Source organism: Varroa destructor, unplaced genomic scaffold (assembly GCF_002443255.2).
Source record: "Varroa destructor unplaced genomic scaffold, Vdes_3.0 BEIS01000002.1, whole genome shotgun sequence".
In the NCBI taxonomy this organism is placed as follows: domain Eukaryota; kingdom Metazoa; phylum Arthropoda; class Arachnida; order Mesostigmata; family Varroidae; genus Varroa; species Varroa destructor.
The window spans coordinates 31,079,883-31,098,291 of NW_019211455.1; the positions used below are offsets into that span (position 1 = coordinate 31,079,883).

The following is an 18,409-nucleotide window of genomic DNA, read 5'->3' on the forward strand; positions in this document are numbered from 1 at the left end:
TAAGCGACCATATCATTAACTAATAATATAGTGAAATTATATATGCATTAAAATGTCGTGTTTTTTTTATTATCTCTATTTTTCCCCATTATACACAAAGTCAACGGCCTACATACTCTCATATAAAGCGCGAGGTTCTGTAAAATTATGCGTATCATGATATATACCACATGCTTCGATGGCGGATGCTATTTCTGGCCGTTGACTACAAATTAACTTCGGGCGAATCAGCGATTACTTCGCACGGTACAGAAATAGGCCAGTTAATATTGCAATTTATTTTTACTACAAGCAAGACCGAAATCATGCGGAGGCAAATCGTGCTATGTAGATTTACAAAAACGAGGCCACAGTGATCAATCTATTAATACAGATAGGTTCATTTGGCCAGATCAGCTATACTTGTGTGTAGACGTTGGCCGTTGGGCCTCAGTTGGAAGAAGTTTTTGCCAATAGTAATTATCTGTTTCTTTTAGTGAGATTACATTTTTAGAACTCTTCAACATCAAGACAATGCATTTGTGAGTGGCAGGACCGTCAAGGCCTATCTCTAGTTGTTTTGATCATGCTAGAAAATAGTCCATTGTCTCTTCGCGTGATAAACAACTATGAAATGTTTAACATGACTTTTCATATTTGTAGAACAATGCGCCACAGAAGACAAGCGACGAAAGAGGCGCCTTTACTGCAACGACCTGCGAGTCGACGGGCGTGATTACTATAGCCTTTACGCTATTGTATTTTGTTGCAGTACTTTTTTATTCAGGGCTGTCACCCTCTCGATTCGTTCCGCAATGCAACAGACTAAATTGGTGATACCTTTAACTTGCGTATCTGTTGTGCAGGTAACAAGAATCGTTGCTTTTTTTGTTTCATAAGCCGCCATTTAAAGTCTATAGTTGTCCAGTAGTAAAAAATGGAATTAAGGACAGTTCTGTAAATGAGCGCCACATTATCAATTGTCAATAAATAACTAGCGTAATGGCGTACTCACGTTTGGCTACCCGCAGATGCTTAACTCAATATAAAATAGGATTCTATAAACGTTCATTTTACTGGTTTAGCAAGTGGGTTCAATATTAGGATCTGTTACACTTTCATTTTTCATGGCCTTACGCTCTACGGCTTCGGTAGTATTGGAGTCCGAAAAAGCTGTACAGAAAAAACTATATTGAACTCACTTGCTAAACTAGTAAAATGAACGTTTATAGAATCCTCGCGGCCTCATAACTACACAGCCTAGAAATATGTGTTACTCTTACATACGGGTTTCTTGCACACAGAATCGTGTACATACAAGAAGTGCTTATCTAGCTGGAACGCTCGTCACGAACTCTCACTCATAGCGAAATCAGCAAAAGCGACCATAGGCACTGAGCCCGATGAATCGAAGACAAATTAGAGCAAGCGTCAACGATATCGCCAAACAGCGAACAAAGATTAAGGAAGTAGTAAATTTCAGTGAGACAGATGACTGTGGGTTGCTGCTGTGACACACTACAACCCAACCATTTCTGTGTTTGTGTTTAAACGTGAGAATAGAGAGCGATGCACAGGAAGAAGGACTGAAGCAGGATGTGACGGGGGACGTCAAAGGACAGATGTGAAACGTCGCACATCTGATGCGCTAGCATCGATAAGAGTCATTATCAAACCGACTACTTTCTATATACTGAGGAGAAAAGGGAAATAGAAATGCAAATGCCACCAGAAATTATTAGGCGAACGAAGAATGTCACGCGGCGAGGTACGCAAAGATCCGATGGCTGAATCACTAGGATAGTGAGGAACAGCTTTGAAGATAAGAGAGCTTAGTAGGAAGATAAAACATGAGAATCGGGTCAACTGATAGGGGAAAAAGGGCGAGTTTGCGTCCGTTCCTATTTTATCCTTTCGGTGTCGATTTAGCTGCTTCTGCTGTTTCTATTATCATACCCATCGGCGCCCCTTTTCTAAAATTCCGCATGCACTGCCACTCCTACGGAGAACCAAAACAACCCACGCTTGTCCATACACCACAGCCACATAGTCTATATGCGCCGGTGCGTCCCTTCATATAAATAACCCTGTAGCAGCTGCGAACAGTAGGTTATGTATGAGATATGAAAAGGCAGGCGGCAGGGTAGTGACAGACTTAAAACAGGACCCAGTTTGTAAGACGATGGAAAGCGACTACACCAACAGCTGCAAAAGGTGTAAACTAGTGCGATCGGATGGCACGACGCAACGCAGCTGAATAAGCTGACAAAGAAACGATTTGTAACTGAATAAATTTATGACATATGCGAAAACGAAACATTCTGTTTAGGGGGTTTGCGGAAGAAAAAAGAGAAAGTGTTTTCTAAATTTGACTACCGTAGCCCCCACAGCATAATAGCGGCCTCTGTAAAATGTGCGGCGTCCATGCTGAAGATGGCGGTGGGATGAGGACGGCGAAATGTCGTGGGGCTTATCGCTGCCCAACAAAAAGATCCTACCTGGGGAAATTTCATTTGCCCTAACCGGTAGCAAGGGCTGTGTTGTGGCAACGACATTGGCGGTAGCGGCAGCTCCAACTACAATAGTCATATAATATGTTGATACAAGACACAACCGACGGAAGGCAAGCAAAAATCGCAAAGAAACGTAAAACGCCAACGACTAAGATATACATTTGTATTTATATAATTCCAATAACTACACAAACAGGCAAATAAAGGGAAGGACGATCAAATAAACGTAGCTTCTGAAGCTGCTGGAAGGAGCCGGAAAGTTTATGCGAAACACCCATACTTTTTTGATTTCGTCTTTTGCCCATACTTCTCAAAAAAAGGAAACGCGGAAGGGGCCGACTAAAGGCAAAGTGTAGACTTCTGGCCATTATCATAAACGTTAACTTCCCATTACGCTATCTTCCAACAGGGGGCGAGAGATAGTTTCTTGTAGGACAAGTGTGTTTTGTGCTTAATGTGTACGCTTTCCTATAGCTTGATTACGTTTGTAAAGTATGCAGATACTTTTATTGTTAGGTATAATCTTTTCGAAATTATTCTGTACTCGTGTCCTAATTCTTCTAACCTGCTGTTCTATGGCAATTTGATTTCAGATGTGCCTCAGTTGACGGTGCGTTTAGGCAAGAAGCTACGACACTCACATATTCGCGAAGGTAGCGACGTGTTCCTGGAGTGCGACGTCAAAGCGAATCCGTCAATTATTGAAATGGGTTGGCGGTTCGAGGGAAAGGAGCTCACTCCGAAGAGTGAAAGTGTCCGCGGCAAAAAAGGAATCATTATATCTGAACATTCACTTGTTCTTCAGAACGTAACAAGGTAAACTGAAAATTGACAACCTCGAAATGTAATTTTAACTTCATGTAGATTTTTTTTTCATAATACCGAACTTAATTGTTTGTATTTGAAAATAGAAGGTGCATTTCAAAAGGTGTGAGCGATAGAGGAATGACGCATCAGTGATTGATTCATATCTTATTTTACAGGCACAATCGTGGTCGATACACATGCACAGGTACCAATGCAGCAGGTCAAGGCGAAAGTCCTGCTTTCCAGCTGCGCGTCAAATGTGAGGGCCACATTTGTATCGATTTAGTTTGTTTAAACGTTATAAAGTATCTACGACAAAGACTTTGTAAAAACTGCTAAGAAATAACACTAGTCCCGTTTGTATACTATCGGTCGCCAGTGATCGCTAGAAAACAGTATCTCTTCGGCTTCGTAAAGTTTTACACTTCGTACGTAAAGTACCTTGTTTTTAAATTTTCTCTTATAGTTCTCTCGACGGTATAATATATCAAAGTAACCCTATATATATATATATATATAATATATATTAAAGCAACACACATTTGACAGCAAATGCTTTTTATCTTCGTACGGTACAACGATTGCGTAACACTTTCCAATATAACTTATTTGCAACGTTTTTCGTCATATTTTCTCAATGTGTGTGTGTGTGTGTGCATGCGTGCGTGCGTTCGTGCGTGCTTACCCTCTGGTCCTTGCTGTGCCATAGATGAGCCCCGGTGTGTGCCAGGCCAACGTCAGGTGTACGATGCAGCCAAACACGAAGCCGTTCGATTGAGTTGTGAGTTAGAGTCGGACCCCGAAGAGGTGACGTTCAAATGGAAGACGCGTAACTCGAAGAGCGTAATCTCGTCTGCCCCTTCCCCGCTGTTTGACGAGGACAAATTATTTTCCGAATCATCTGTTGTCGGTGCCACAGCTGGCAACAATCAGGGTTGGGACCAGCATGGCACGGTGCATTCGGAGGGCACCCGAAGCTGGCTAACGTTGGTTCCTCGCACAGAAGAGGATTATGGAACGGTTATCTGTTGGGGCCGTAACTCAATGGGCGTGCAGAAGGAACCATGTGTGTTCACGCTAATCCCTGCCGGCCCCCCGGGTCCCGTGCACAACTGTAGTGTGGCCAAGAAAAGCGAAGACTCTATTACTATTCAGTGTCACGAAGGTTACGATGGCGGCGCTGAATCCGGCCAGCGTTTTTACATGGAGGTTCACGACTCGGTCAACCAAAACCGTGTGCTTATTGCCAACATATCAAGCATGGGGATGGACGCCAAACCAGTGCTGACCGCAGATGGCTTGTCGCCCTCAACTTCGTATGTGTGCACCGTGTACGCGGCGAACGAGAGGGGTGCAAGTCAACCAACGATTCTTATCGCATCGACGATACCTCGACCACTTAGTTTGTCAGCGAAAGGTGGCTCGCTATTACATCTGCTCGATTTGGGCCGGTTCAGCCCGTCGAAAAACCCAGTAACTCTGGTTATTGCGTTTATCGTGCTTACCGCAATTATCGCCACTCTAGTACTCATCGCGCTACTTATGCGACGGGCAGCTCGTACCAGCTGTCTAATCAAAGGAGGAAGGGGCAACAATAACAACAACAACAACAAAAAAAAGTGTAAGCATAACAAGAAATATGATTAATATTAAATATTATAGCAATAGGGGTCTTTTTACCAAATTAGAACAGCAAAATGTCAAGCCTTTGTTATGTCGTTTTATGCCATCCGTTGGGTTCATCAGAGTTCGCGGCTTAATTCTCCAATCCCATTTCGAATACTGATCTGCTGTACATCAGGTTTTGCAATGCTAAGTCGTTTTGATTCCAACTATCAAAGCGTTACGCTTTGTACTTCCATGTCCGTCAGCGGCGCTTTTTATTGTTCACTGGCTTGCGAGCTTTGAGCTAATATAGCGCAGAGGAATTCTGTCAGCAAGCCATTACTTGTGTCAAGTGTTAACTAACCTAAGATATGGGATTGTTTAAAGATGGTAGCGGTTTTTATTTTTATTTCAACAACCATTGAAGTCCTCCGTCAGGATACCGGCTGTGGTGTGCTTGAATATGGTAATTGGTGACCTCTATGCGATCTGTCTTCCCCACGACATGTCATTACTGAAACCTGAATCAGCTGCGCTCGGTGCTTCCTTGGATATTTTTTCCATGACAACCCGTGCCCGTCTGTGCTTCTGCGATTGATGTGTTGCGTTAGTATTTCTGATGGGGAACAACGAATCGGCGTTTAAGGCTCATGTCTTCAAGTATAACTGGTAAAAAAAAACGAGCGTGCTTACTATGCGGAGATTAGTCTGAATGGGTCTACGGACAAATGGGCTAGGGAAGCTCTCAAGTATCGATCCTCAAAACGTTATCTCCTATAATGAATGCGGCGGGATTTTTCGTGTTCTCACCAATGAAGGAAGAAATCATGGGCCGTTTGCTAAATGGGCTGCTAGGAAAACTCAATAACAAAGGTCATCATCACAAGCAGCAGTTGTGAACAAACATTTTGACTGTTGGAATGGCTGCTGTTTTGTCCACAGGCTGATTTCTAAAAATGAATCGGACACTCCAAGCACAAGGGCGTATCAAGCGTGTGATAGGCCTGTGCTTCTCATTCGACACTTATTAGAAGATTGTTACAGTTAGAACGTATAGCGCGGAGCGCTTCACATGGTAACAAAGCAAGCATTTGAAATCCTTGAAGGTTCCTGCTGGGGCTTGAAGCTATGCTTTCTGTGGAAATTCCGTTGGGAAAAAAAACTTTGCAAATACAGGGTTCGTACGACCCTGTTTTAAGTCTTTTTGTACATCTTTTTCTTATAGGGTAGGGTTTTGTGGGTGAGTAAGTGCCTATATGCAAGGACCTATCAATAGACTCTAGCCTGTAAGGTTGGGTCTGGGACGAAAACTTGTGTCTAGTTGGGCTCCAAATACCCCACATTGTATGGCTAATGCGCATCTCTTTGAATGTGTTGCTATAGTAATCATTAAAAAAATAAAGGGCATGCAGTTACGCCGGTTTAAATCTCAGCGGTAGCAAAAATAATTATCGAAAATTAAGTAACAGAAAAAATAATAAACATCAGGAATTATCACTATGAAGAAAAAATAAATTGGGTTAATTGCTGTTTGCCATGCCATTCCATAGGTCTGTTGTAGAAAATCTTGCCAAGTCCAACAAGACCAACCCCGGCTACCGCTTCTAGTGGGGTAGGTTTTTAACACTACGCCGAAAAAGAGGTAATCCCTAGGACTTGTTCTCACAAGAAGGGTACGCAGACAGTGTTAAGAAAAATTATGATAGCATTGTAACACATTTTACATAAATCAATTATGAGGAGATTGAAACTGCATGTAAGTAGTCCATAATCCCAGGGACGTAGATGTGAGAAAAATGTGGTAGGTAACAAGCAGTGCTCGACTTCAACATTGTGAGTATGGCTTGCCACTAGGGAAGTTTGCTTTCGCAGCAAGGCAGTAGTTCTCCTGTACGATAAAGGTTATAGCTAAATAGTACAAGGTCAGTTCTAAAAGCCAATACATAACATTGAGGCTTCAAAGGTGAGTGACCAATGCTAAGAGCTTTACTTTTCATGTCATCGGGTTCTCAAGGCGAAAGGATTGAAAAAAACGATGAGGATGAGTCCGCCGTTCCTCTTCGGGACTCAATTAAGGAACGCGAACAGATTACTGACCTCAGAAATTTGGCCGAAGACATCGAAAATGACAGCATGTGTCCCGATATCATTCCGGGTAAGTTATTTTTTACGAACTGTTTTTCAGACCATTTCAGTGCTTCTACTACTACTGTTATTTATATCTAAATGTAGACAGTAATGATTTGGTTATTTACAGAAAGTGTACTAATATTGTGACGCCTGAATAAAACAATTGTTTCTACGACGATTGCCTTACGAACCGTTTGAATAGAGGTTCCCCTAATTTAGGTTAAGGCGAAAGGCAAAACTTCGAACTTCTGTTACAAATTCGAGACCTGCGTACATATATAGCGTGAGGAACGGTATAACTGTCAAGTCAAAAAGTTACCAATAAATGTACAAGTATAACACATAAATATATAATAAATATTTTTGAATTGTTAATTAACCGGGTAAATGAGATGTTTACCTCTATTTTAGAGACGGCGAAATTGACGAGCAGCAGCCAAACGGACTCGTCTTCAGTTGCTTTTGTTGAAAGTAGCTTCATTGCGAAACGTTCTCCGACTTCACCAACGGGTGCCGTTAGTCCAATGCGCAACGTCGTTCTGCCGCAACATAACCAGAAGAGCGTTGTTGGCAATGCGACCGGAACCACAACTCTTCGGGTAGATCTCTCAGCAGTCTGTACGAGAGCACCGGCTTATATTGACTTTAAGATAATGCGGGCAAGCGTTAGCCTACAAGAGGAAATACATAAGTCGTTTAGCTTTCTCGGCCAGTTATCTTTTACGCTCGCCAGCTTCAATGAATTGCAGTTTTACCATAGATTGCGTATCGTCTACAATTTCGATTGGCAATCTGCCTTTTTAATTAATTTGTTTTATGACTCCTTCTTTTAAGAACATTAGACCGTTTTCTATCATACCTCGTTGCCTTTAGATTTTGAGTTTGCCTTTAGATTGAAACGACCCTGCTGAAACTTTGTCGGCACAGGTCAGTAAACAAGCATCGAAATTATTACCTGTAGGTGTATGGCCAGCGAGTATATTCGATAGTGGTAGAGGTGAGAACCAGTAGCAGAAATAAGAGTAATTAGCTCACTAGAATTACGGTTACTAACCGTCTGAACACATGCATTTGTCCTATTCTAATGCTGCAGTCGCCGAGATCAAGTTTGGCCGACTGCTGGCCAAACAATAAAGCACATCACTGGCCAGTTCGGCAGGGCGATATAGGCTTTTGTAATAGCCCAAAGCGAGGCTCATGGGATCTCGCAAATGAACAGCGATCGCGGAATTCTTTGCCCTCGTCCATATCATACCAGCACGTGGCGACGTTACCTCGACGCACAACACTTCACTACAATCAGAATGAGGGTCCTCCAATGGCACAGGCTGTCGCCGCAGGACGGACACACGGGTCGACGAAAAACGTCACCTTTGATATGACGCCCGTCACGCACCCCTACGTAAGTACTGAACTTTAGAGGATCGAATTAGGCAACAATTAGAGTAACATATAATATGTGCTGGTAACTGAACTTGAATATGAGCAGATTTATAATTCCAGCTTGCTTCAGTAAGAATGTCCTCGGAACACATAACAATAGCACGTGTCTTCTGATTTATATAACTTAGCTGTGGTTGCGAATTATATTAGGTTAGTTATATCTTTACATAAACTTAGATTTCTACGAAGGACGGTCCAGTTTCAAAGTGGATTGTTTTGCCTAGACGATACTAGTACTAATTAATAAACTGATCAAGAATAACAAGAAGCTGAAGTGCTTGACTCCAATTTGTTTAAACTGTTCGTAAATTATTCACCGCAGTGTTTTGGCTTTTCTAATGAATTGGCTAAGCTATTGGAACTAAGTTAAAAAAAAAAAATGCTAAATGAAGTTAGTTAACCTTGAACGGTTAAATTAAATATTCAACTAGATTTTGTATGGGTTCCGTGCGCAATGCCTGCATGCAAAATGTGCAACTGCGGCTGCGGGCCTAATATTGCTACACGGTATCGCTAGCCAACGCAAGCATCTAACTGCGAAAATATTCGCAAGTAACTAGTTATACTGTTACTATTTACTTCAACACTCAGCCTATTCCGCAAGCGCGATAACTGCTCAGAGCTTATTATGGCAGAGGACTAGAAATTGATTTACCATATTTATATCGACCGGCTTAGGACTTAGTACCGGGACTTAGGACCAGCTTAGTAGTAAGAGATTATCCTTAGACATCCAGGTAACGCTAGTCGCATAAGGCAAATCGCAAAGGCATAATATGTTCCTTGAAAAGACCATATCTTGCACTCAGCCTTTCTATGAACCCTCTCTGTACCCCGTGAAGTGCGCCAGTGCGTTTTCTTAGACAAAGGCACTATATTTATAAACATTACGTCTATTCAGTAACTAGCAAACCTTTCTAAGTGAAATATTTAGATCAGCTCTTTGGACAATTGAGCAGCGGAACGCTGGATTGCTCGTAGAATTTATCATCCTTACTATAATTTCAGTAATAAATTAATCGAAGGCTGAGAATGGGTCCACAAGTACCTCTTAGGAATAAAAGAATTCTTAATTAACTAAGCTGCTGGTAACTACTAAAGGCATAAAGAAAATCTAGGTCGACGGAAGAGACAACCACATATTTTAGTACCGAGATAAGCGTATATCGGTGCTTTAACGCTACCTGTTAACAGGGTTAATTTAAGAAACCTTTTCGGTGAGGAGCGCCATGAAGATCAAACAGCTTTGACTCACCGCTATACCATTTGCAAGCAATATTTTTTCGTAGATAGCAAACCTTTAAAGTCAAGCCTGCGACTTAGAACAAGCCTGTGAACCTAGACAGGATTCTTGCCTGCCTGTAAAAATCACTCGCTCTCCTTAACCATCCAATTTGCCCAGGTACGCAGCCAGGCAATGGAAAACAAAAAGGCAGGCTTTCTTCATGTGATTAGACCATGAAGACCATGGTCATGGTACTATCAATAGTTAACCAACATTCAGATGAAAGCGATCAAATTTAATTGATACTTAAGAGAATTTTGTTGGTTGACTATGTTAATCGATAAACAGTCAGAAATCAATACCAAAGTTGATACGAGGAAAGATAAAGACTTTTGTATAAAATGAACCTTTTCAATATCATCTCATACAAGCTGTTTACCAACGCTGAGAGCATAAATATACATACCTTGCCACCTTATTTAACAAATTCTCTATGTTTTAAAGAGTAAAAGTAGGCATACTCGGAACTCAGTCCCATTGATATTTCCGTGCATTTGCGGGCACATCGATCTCCATTAATGGACTAAATTTAACGATACATTGTTGCCTTTAAATTGTTTTTATGAGCGTATAAATATGAAGGAAAGGTTACTGAGCGTAGCGATCCTACATATCTACAGTACAACAAGCATATCCTTCTCCAGCACTCTAAAAACTTCAACCTATAACGTCTTATATTCAATATGACCTAAAGTAGCTAACACATGGCCAAACATGCTGTACTTAAGAAGAAGTATTTACTCAAAGTTCGTGAGTTTTATGTCAGAGTTTAGGACACGTATAACGAATGTGTCGTAAGACAATTAATAAGACACCTGTTTCGTTGAAAGAAAATTTTTGCAGAATTCAGAATAACGCACTTTTGTCACGTTGGTCAACATTGAAACAATTATTAAGAGCTAATTCACAAATATAAACTAAATCACGCAACTTATACACATGTAGAAATTAGCACTCAATGCACGGCCGTCCTAAAGATTTTGCACATGGAAGAGGTATTGTATAATAATATCAAGCGCTTTTGCGTCGATTTGAACAGGACGATAGTTTTGCAAACTTGAAACTTTTCTCGAATTGACAACAAAGGGAATGGCTGTAAACGATAAATAAAAACTTGTTATGGTTTACAGTCACAAACGTGTGTAGAAGTTGGCATGCGAGAAGGAGCCTCATAGAGAGATGCCAAGCGGTATCGGCTGGATTCAAGGGCTCATGATGTTTCAAACAGATCTTGATCACGATCTATGGGTAGTTTTTTTTTTTAGTTACATCGATTGTGGGTTAGCGCGCATCTTTTTGCGCATGCAAACCCCTATTAGCGTCTACTGTGGGGCGATACAAAATCACATTTACCTGTCAACTCATTGATACACTCCGAGATGGCTTTATTTTCTCATGTACGGATATTTTTGTATACACATATGGCTCATAACGTGAGCGACTACTACGAATCGTAATCACAAAAGACTGCTGAGTATTTTATTTTAGCAGTCCTCCATACAGTCTACTAGAGTGTTTCAATTGTTTTAAAGAATGTTAGTTTATCTGAGTAGCTGGATCCTATGGATGTCGCTAACAGGTCTTCTAAGTGAGAGTGTATATACGCTGTTCATCGAGTGATATCGCTATTTACGAGTTGTGTATTGCAGTCGCGTCTGTGTGGATAACTACTAGTGTGTATATATATAGCCTGCGTGTGTTTGTGTATTATGTTTGCGCGCAAATGTTTGCCCGACTCATACGTTGCTTGCAGGCGTGGGTTGATGGCGGATGTTCGCTAATCTTGCCACGGGGCTTCCATAAAAGCCCTCGGGGAGACTCTAGTGGCAGCCACCAGATGACGGCCATCGTGGCAAAACGCAAGGACAATGCAGGTTTCAACGCCGCCAATTCGACTGCAATCGGAGATCATTTCGATGACCCCAATAGTGGCGGTGGCTTGTCGAGGAGCGAACATGCCTCAAGCAGAATATATCGAAGTGATCTCCATGTTAGCCGCGCTAAGCTTCAGTTACTCACATTGGCTGAGCCCCAACGGCCAGCTCTGCTCAAACCAGCGCTGCTGCAGACGACGGCCAGTGCTCCAACCACCAACAACAACAACAACAACAACAAAAGTAACAACGCACCAATGCCCACACAAGCATTAATGTCAACAACAGGAGTAACGAAGTCGACCACAAGAACAACAGTAGCAGCGCTTCCGCCAACATCGACTTCACTTTCATTCGCAAGACTGGCGACGTCGACAACGCTGTCGATCAGCTCCAGGTTACAACCGCAGAAAGTTCGTATCAATCAGACATGTGCGTTAAATAGTCCTATAAATAATTAAATGTCATAAAAAATACATACATGTTGACTTGCTAGGGCCTTTGACAAGCAATCAGTAGTTTATTCAAAGTTATTCTACTTATAAGCTTTTAGAGATAGCGTAGTACGATCTGTGGAAACAAGCTATACTTAGGGATTTCTTGGCCGACATTCTTGTCAGCAACGTACGTATCGAACGCAGCCGATTAAAATAATAAACTATGTTGGCATACCCATCCAATTTATCTGATCTTTTCGTACCTCATTATAGCTTTAGGCCTTACAATAATCCCAAGCGCATGTTCACAAGTTGACACTATGCTACTGCTGTATGGACTTTTAGAGAGAGCAGTCTGCGGAAGTGGCAACAACGATATTGAAACCCGACAGCATCAACGGCGGAACTGTGGGAGCGGTCATCAGAGCACCGTTGGCTAACAGGGACGAGGGACAACTATGAGTTCCTTTTTCTTTATCTTGGTCCTCTATTTCCTTGTTCTCCGATCTCGTTTTGCTACGAGTCCCTCGTTCTGCAGGCATTACCAGCAGCAGCAGCAGCAGCAGCTTTCGCCTTCATCATGTCCTTTTACCTTTGGTGACATCATCTAGTTAACCCGTAGGACAAAGTCCCCAACGTTTATGCTCGCAGCATATAGGAGGTTAATTTTATTTAGTCGCTACTGAACCTTCTACTAAATAAAATAAAGCGCCTTTTTGCCTTCCCTTTGTTGATAGAATTTTCGAAGTTGCTATGCCCAAAATGCCAGTTCGGCGCTTGCTCAAACGGATCTTCGGGTACGCCATAGGCTTCGGCCCACAACACGAAAATAACAAATCGTTGCTAACCGAATTATACCAACATGGTAGCAGAGAAAAGACTACCGATTTTCCTAGTGTGACTTTTTTGATTTACATGTATTCCAGATGTCCGAACATTGTGAATAAGACAGTGCGGCGTGACAGAATAACGTCGATGCTACGTGTACATACTATATAAGTCCACTCAGTCTGAAAGAAGAACTGGGAAATAGTGTTAACAAAGAATCCTTCAAAGTTAAAAAAAAAAAACCGTTTAGCAGCTGCTTGGTAAGCTGCCTGTATCGACTCACCTCAATTTTCAGTATTTCGAATTTTCATTATTTTTTGCCATTAAATATAAAACCTCAAAGTAGCGATCGCGAATAGTTGAAAATGAAAGATGCTGTACATTGCGCATTCATGTAAAAAAAAAAGACGAAGAGGTTGTTGAACGGTTGAAAAAATGCCCAGTTTTTTTTCTGATCGAGAAAATTTGAATAAAATTTTACCCGTGGAATGAATGTTTATCAGAAAAAAAAAAAATTTCAACAAGACACAGACGTCTTGTGTAACAGGTATTCGCGCATAGATGTATTGTGTTGAAAAAGTTATATATATATATATATATTCTGTAATGGTAAGTGGGAGAAGTAAGCCCGTTCAGTGTGTCGCTTTCAGTGGCAAGGTAATAGTAAAATGGTGCATCGAGCTAATGAACGTTTAATTAGAAAAAAAAACTACATTGCTGCTCCATAAAAACGAGATGCGATGTTTCATTTGTTGGTAGTTTTGTCTGGTCTCGGCTCGGTTCTTTTTGCATTAATTAGACTGATATATATATATATAGTCTTGCAAGTTCATTTAAAAGAACCGTACCACAAAGATTTGTTGCTTTTTGCTAGCCTAAGAGCCATAAAAGACGGGTCGAGAACTCCTTTTTTCAGCAATATTTTATGGTACATTCATAAGAAGAATGCATAAAGTAATTTGTATTATAAGCCTAATTCATATCTAACTCTAGACAGATCCGTAAATAAAACACGTTCATATTCATCCACTGGCTCGAGATCAAGCAAGTATACGGTTCAGCCAGTTGAATAACTATTGAGATAAGCAACATTTTATGTGTCCCTTGGGAAACATACAAACCGATAAGCATATTTGTTGTGTTTTTTAGAAGAACGGAAGTGGATTATTTATTATACACATATGAATTAAGAATGATATGTACTTAAAGAGACAGCTGCAAACGCATTAGATAATCGAATAAGGAACGAAACATATTTTTATGATGGAGTTAGTTATACACACCTGTATATACTTTTATCTTTATTTTAATTTTAATAACAAAAACAATGAAAAATAACAATAGTTGCAAACCAATTTAGTGTTAATAAAATGGACAGATAAGATTGATGATCACTTCAGTTTGTCTTTTTAGCTACGTTAGCTAAATTCGGGTGCGTTAGCATTCACGCCATATTAATATATTTAAAGCGATCAAATCAAAGGAGAGACTGTGACAAGCGATTCGGTACCTCTAACAATCGTCTTATAAAATAATTTACTTCTCAATTTGAGAATCCATTATTATTTATGTATCTTCTGTATCCGTTAGGTTCTCTGTTTTATACTAGCCCAATTTACTATTTACTATTAGCTTTACAAACAGTATCAGTTTATTTATTAAATTCGTGTCAACGATAATTTAAGACGTTTTCTGCTGTATATAATAGGTAAATTCCATATATATATATATATATATATATATATATATATATATATATATATATAAAGGAAAACTTTTTTTACTAGATAGGAAACATCTTAATTTTATTCCTGTGATAACTGGTTATTATGTTATGCATTACCCGTTAGTGCTCATGATCTTCTGCCATCTGCCGACCGACTTATCTATTTCCTCGACGTAGAAAGTTCCAGGCTTGGTGTTGAGGAACTTATTCAGCCAGATTTTGAAATCCCCTTCGCTGCCAAATGTTTGATTCTTAATCTTATATTCTAGTGAGTGAAAAAGGGGAAAATTCTAGGTGTAAGCTTTAGAGACTATTGAGGACGCAACAAATCTCCTGTTCAAAGTTCAAAGAAGCGGCTTCGAAAATCGTTGTCTAGCGTTGTCATGAAGCAGAAGAACTTTTCTCGTCTTTTTTTGAATAGCCTGCTTAATTTGGTACATGTGCGCCAAATAAACGTAACGGTCAACTGCCTGGTTCGCGTGGAAAAAAAGTCCAGTGAATCTGGCCTTTGCAGTCCTACCAAACACAACTCTAACCTTTTTTAGGTGAAGGTCTGGTTAGACTCTTGCTTCTTCTAGTTCCTCCGATCTCTTGCCCTTATTGTGATACACATACACTCGCCGGTGACGATTATATGCAAAAATGGGTCATAGTAACCGCGCGACACACGATACCGAGGTAGGCTTTGAGTTGCAGCGTTAAGCCTCAACTACTTAATAGTACATGTTTCTAGGTAAACTGAAGGTAGTCCACGATGGTTGTGTGGCTACAGCCTTTTTTCGACCAATACGTTTACCATTAGTTTTTTTTCGATGGAGCCTCCAAAAGGTCGTCATCAAACTCAGACAGTTCATCAAAACGAGAGCTCTGATGGTTTTATATGGGTTTCCAACTTCGCAAACCATTCGTGGGCAGTCCTTTCAGCAACACCATCATTATCGTGCACGAGGCAAATGTCCCGGGGCATCTCAAGGAAGTTTTGGCCTCCACGAAATGCACAGTGCAAAATGTGGAAAATGCACTTTTTTTTTTACCTAAAACGTTTATCTTCGATTATTATTCGACTTTAAATCGTTACAGCAACCAGATAGCATAGGAAGAGCACTTTTGAATGGCGTATCACAAGTAAGTAAGCAAAATTTTGTTAAACAAGCGCCAAAGTTTCTTTTCAACGTATACGTATGCCTGAAATAAATTGGCGATGTAATGGGTGTACGTTCACTCGCTGTTTTTACGAGTAGAAAAACGCAAGTTGTTCAAAGAACAAAATTGTTAACTGACCACAAAGGGAACGGAGACCAACCGCTGTTCAAGGTTCTCTTGTACGAATCCTACGGCGATGATAAACGTATTAAATATTAAAAGTATGTAAGGCGTCCAAAAAGTCCAAAATCAATTTCCATTAATTACTACATGGCATTTCTAATAGGGATTAAAACACAAGAGTCAAAAATCTATTATGGAGGACACAAGAAGATACCTCTAGCAATTTCGAGTGTTTTTGTTTGATATCTGAAGATGGGGTTGTTTACTGCCTTAGGTTATAACGGTTACCTTTTCTACAAGTTTTTGAGTTTTCTTGCACCTTCGAAACTTTTTTACCATTTTAATTTTTGGAACTTTTAGCCTAGTATCAGCCCAAAGATTTTTCTTGTATGTGGCAATCGAAGGTCCCAGTACCCTGTCAGTCATTACTACTAATAAAATTTCATTAATGAAGAAGATATGCGTTGTCATTTAGATACATGTAGCTTATAAATAGGCGTAATCGATCCCGTCCGAAGGTGCCCTCTCTGTACACAACTTACTTCATGCGTACAACTAGTCGTTTTGCTTCGCTTTATCACACTGCGCACCGTATGAGCAGAATAATCAGAGGTGCTGCTTGATTGGTCGCGCAGTAACCGTCTAGTTTTATCTAGGAAGCGTCCTATTTTAAGGCATGAAGAAAATGGTCCTGTTTGCTCCTCTTTGATTTCATGCAAGCACGTTATGCTCTTTCCACGGATTCAAAAACAAGCAGACCACTATCAGTATCCCTGTAGTCCGCAATGTGACGAACATTTTTATAGTTCATATCCATCATTTTCATCACGGAACTACGTCTAATCTGTAACCAGACTGGGGCCAGCCGGTTCTTGTCGACAAATTCTGCCCATTGCTGTGGATGACTTCATTCACAAAAGTGCTCAGATAACGTAAGGCGCGTGTCAAACGAATGGCTTCGAGAGTTCCATCACGTCAGTAAGCAAAAATAGTATAAAGAGATACATGTTGGGAAACAAGACCTTCGGTATGTTAAGATTTTGAACAAATTTCGCTGTTTTTTGAAAGCAGGTTATATCAGTAATGCTTAAAAAAAGCTGTCAGTAGATAGATTAAACTTACTTACTTACTTCAGTTACATATTTAAGCTCTACATGATACATGTTGGCGTTTTGGTAGTTTTATAATACAATATCAAAAAAATATCGGTGTTATCTCAATTGTGTTTTTTTTTAAAAATAACTCTTATAAGGATTGTAAACGCTTCACAATGTGCAAAGATGTAAAGGTTCTTAGATGAATTATTATTATTATTATTTAATTATTATTATTACGAATCGAATCATAAGGACAGCTTTACGACATAGCGCGTCTGACGGATACGGGAACCCAAAAGATAACCCCGATCATTTGATCCGATAAATATCTAACACGTCTGCTATTTTGCTCGTAGTACTGTTGACTGAAGATGCGGGCCGACAGATAGTGAAGTTAAACAGAGAAAATAGTTGAAGTTGGTGTAAGTTTCCACACTACGAGTTTTGTTTGGCCTGCGTAAGTCATTTAAGCCGTTAGCCCCTACTAAAAATAAGTTAGACCAGTGGCTCTGGTCGTCTCCTGTTTAAGTTGCAAGTTGGAATATAATGAGTAAAATTAGATATAAATTAGGTTAAGAATATCTGGAAGTTTTACTTTCACCATCATCACGCTGATGACAATAAACAATATTCTGAGATAAACAGCCCTACATCTACGGACCTTGCAAATGTCGCATTAAATTGCTGATAGCATTCTGTTTTAGCCAAAAACGTCTAGACCCATCTCGTACGTGGGTTTCGATGCAGGTAGACAGTTGCGTAGGTTCATAAGCCTGGCCATCTCTCACGTGCCCAAGCGTCTCTCACCTGCCGCATGAGTCGCGAATCAATCTAGAGAATGCAGCTGTTCCTCAGCAGCGTTCATCAGCATAACGTGACAAGCCTTCTTTCTCAACGTACCTCCACTAATCAGCAGAGATTCCATTTACACAAAAGTTAATACTGCAGGCACGCACAACCTTTTGCTAAAATCATTATGTGGATGGATAGACGCCATCCTTTACTTAGCCTCGTTCGATCTTTCGGGTTGTTTATAGTGATGAAGAATCTTACTTCTTCAACAAGGAACTATTTTTTATTATCCTTTTATTGTGGTTAAAAATAATCACCGGTTCAAGAAGATGTCCTTTTCTTGGCACCATCTTAAACCAGACAACATAAACAAAGTAACTCATACATTATATTTAATGCTTTTACATTAAGAGCATTAACAGCTCGGCACTAACAACTTGCTATTTAGCAGCCTTAGGTCGACACATAAGAAGAAGAAGAAGCAATGCGGGACCTAAGGTAAAGGTCATCTTTATCATATAGCACCCTAAAACCTGAAGCTAGCTGTTCGAAGAAGCAGTCGACTAGGTAATTGATTGACTGTCAGTGTTCTCATGGCCTGTATGATAGAACAGTCGCCACTTTTAA

General features: G+C 40.3%; 1 protein-coding gene and 1 long non-coding RNA gene across 17 annotated transcripts in view; one reads left to right on the forward strand and one right to left on the reverse strand.

The window, feature by feature from the left end:
• LOC111244099 (uncharacterized) overlaps positions 1–14,295 on the forward strand; it is an 86,604-nt gene extending 72,309 nt beyond the window's left edge. For 8 of the 9 annotated variants that reach the window (XM_022790744.2, XM_086978990.1, XM_022790748.2 and 5 more), the window contains 8 exons: positions 3,086–3,308; positions 3,476–3,558; positions 4,009–4,920; positions 6,919–7,059; positions 7,446–7,633; positions 8,128–8,436; positions 11,516–12,049; positions 12,419–14,295. In XM_022790744.2, the coding sequence (XP_022646479.1) occupies positions 3,086–3,308; positions 3,476–3,558; positions 4,009–4,920; positions 6,919–7,059; positions 7,446–7,633; positions 8,128–8,436; positions 11,516–12,049; positions 12,419–12,535 (2,507 nt within the window). In that variant the 3' untranslated portion in view covers positions 12,536–14,295. The remainder of the gene's footprint in view (positions 1–3,085; positions 3,309–3,475; positions 3,559–4,008; positions 4,921–6,918; positions 7,060–7,445; positions 7,634–8,127; positions 8,437–11,515; positions 12,050–12,418) is intronic. The other variant, XR_015320186.1, reaches the window with a different exon arrangement.
• Positions 1–18,409, reverse strand: part of LOC147757659 (uncharacterized) — a 36,748-nt gene that overhangs the window by 9,907 nt on the left and 8,432 nt on the right. For 3 of the 8 annotated variants that reach the window (XR_015320190.1, XR_015320189.1, XR_015320195.1), the window contains exons 3-5: positions 7,435–7,705; positions 3,985–4,868; positions 3,134–3,313 (exon numbers count right to left, since the gene is read on the reverse strand). This is a non-coding gene — a long non-coding RNA (uncharacterized LOC147757659). Of the gene's footprint in view, positions 1–47; positions 3,314–3,984; positions 4,869–7,434; positions 7,706–18,409 lie in introns of those variants that run through there. The other 5 variants (XR_015320191.1, XR_015320188.1, XR_015320192.1 and 2 more) reach the window with 3 other exon arrangements.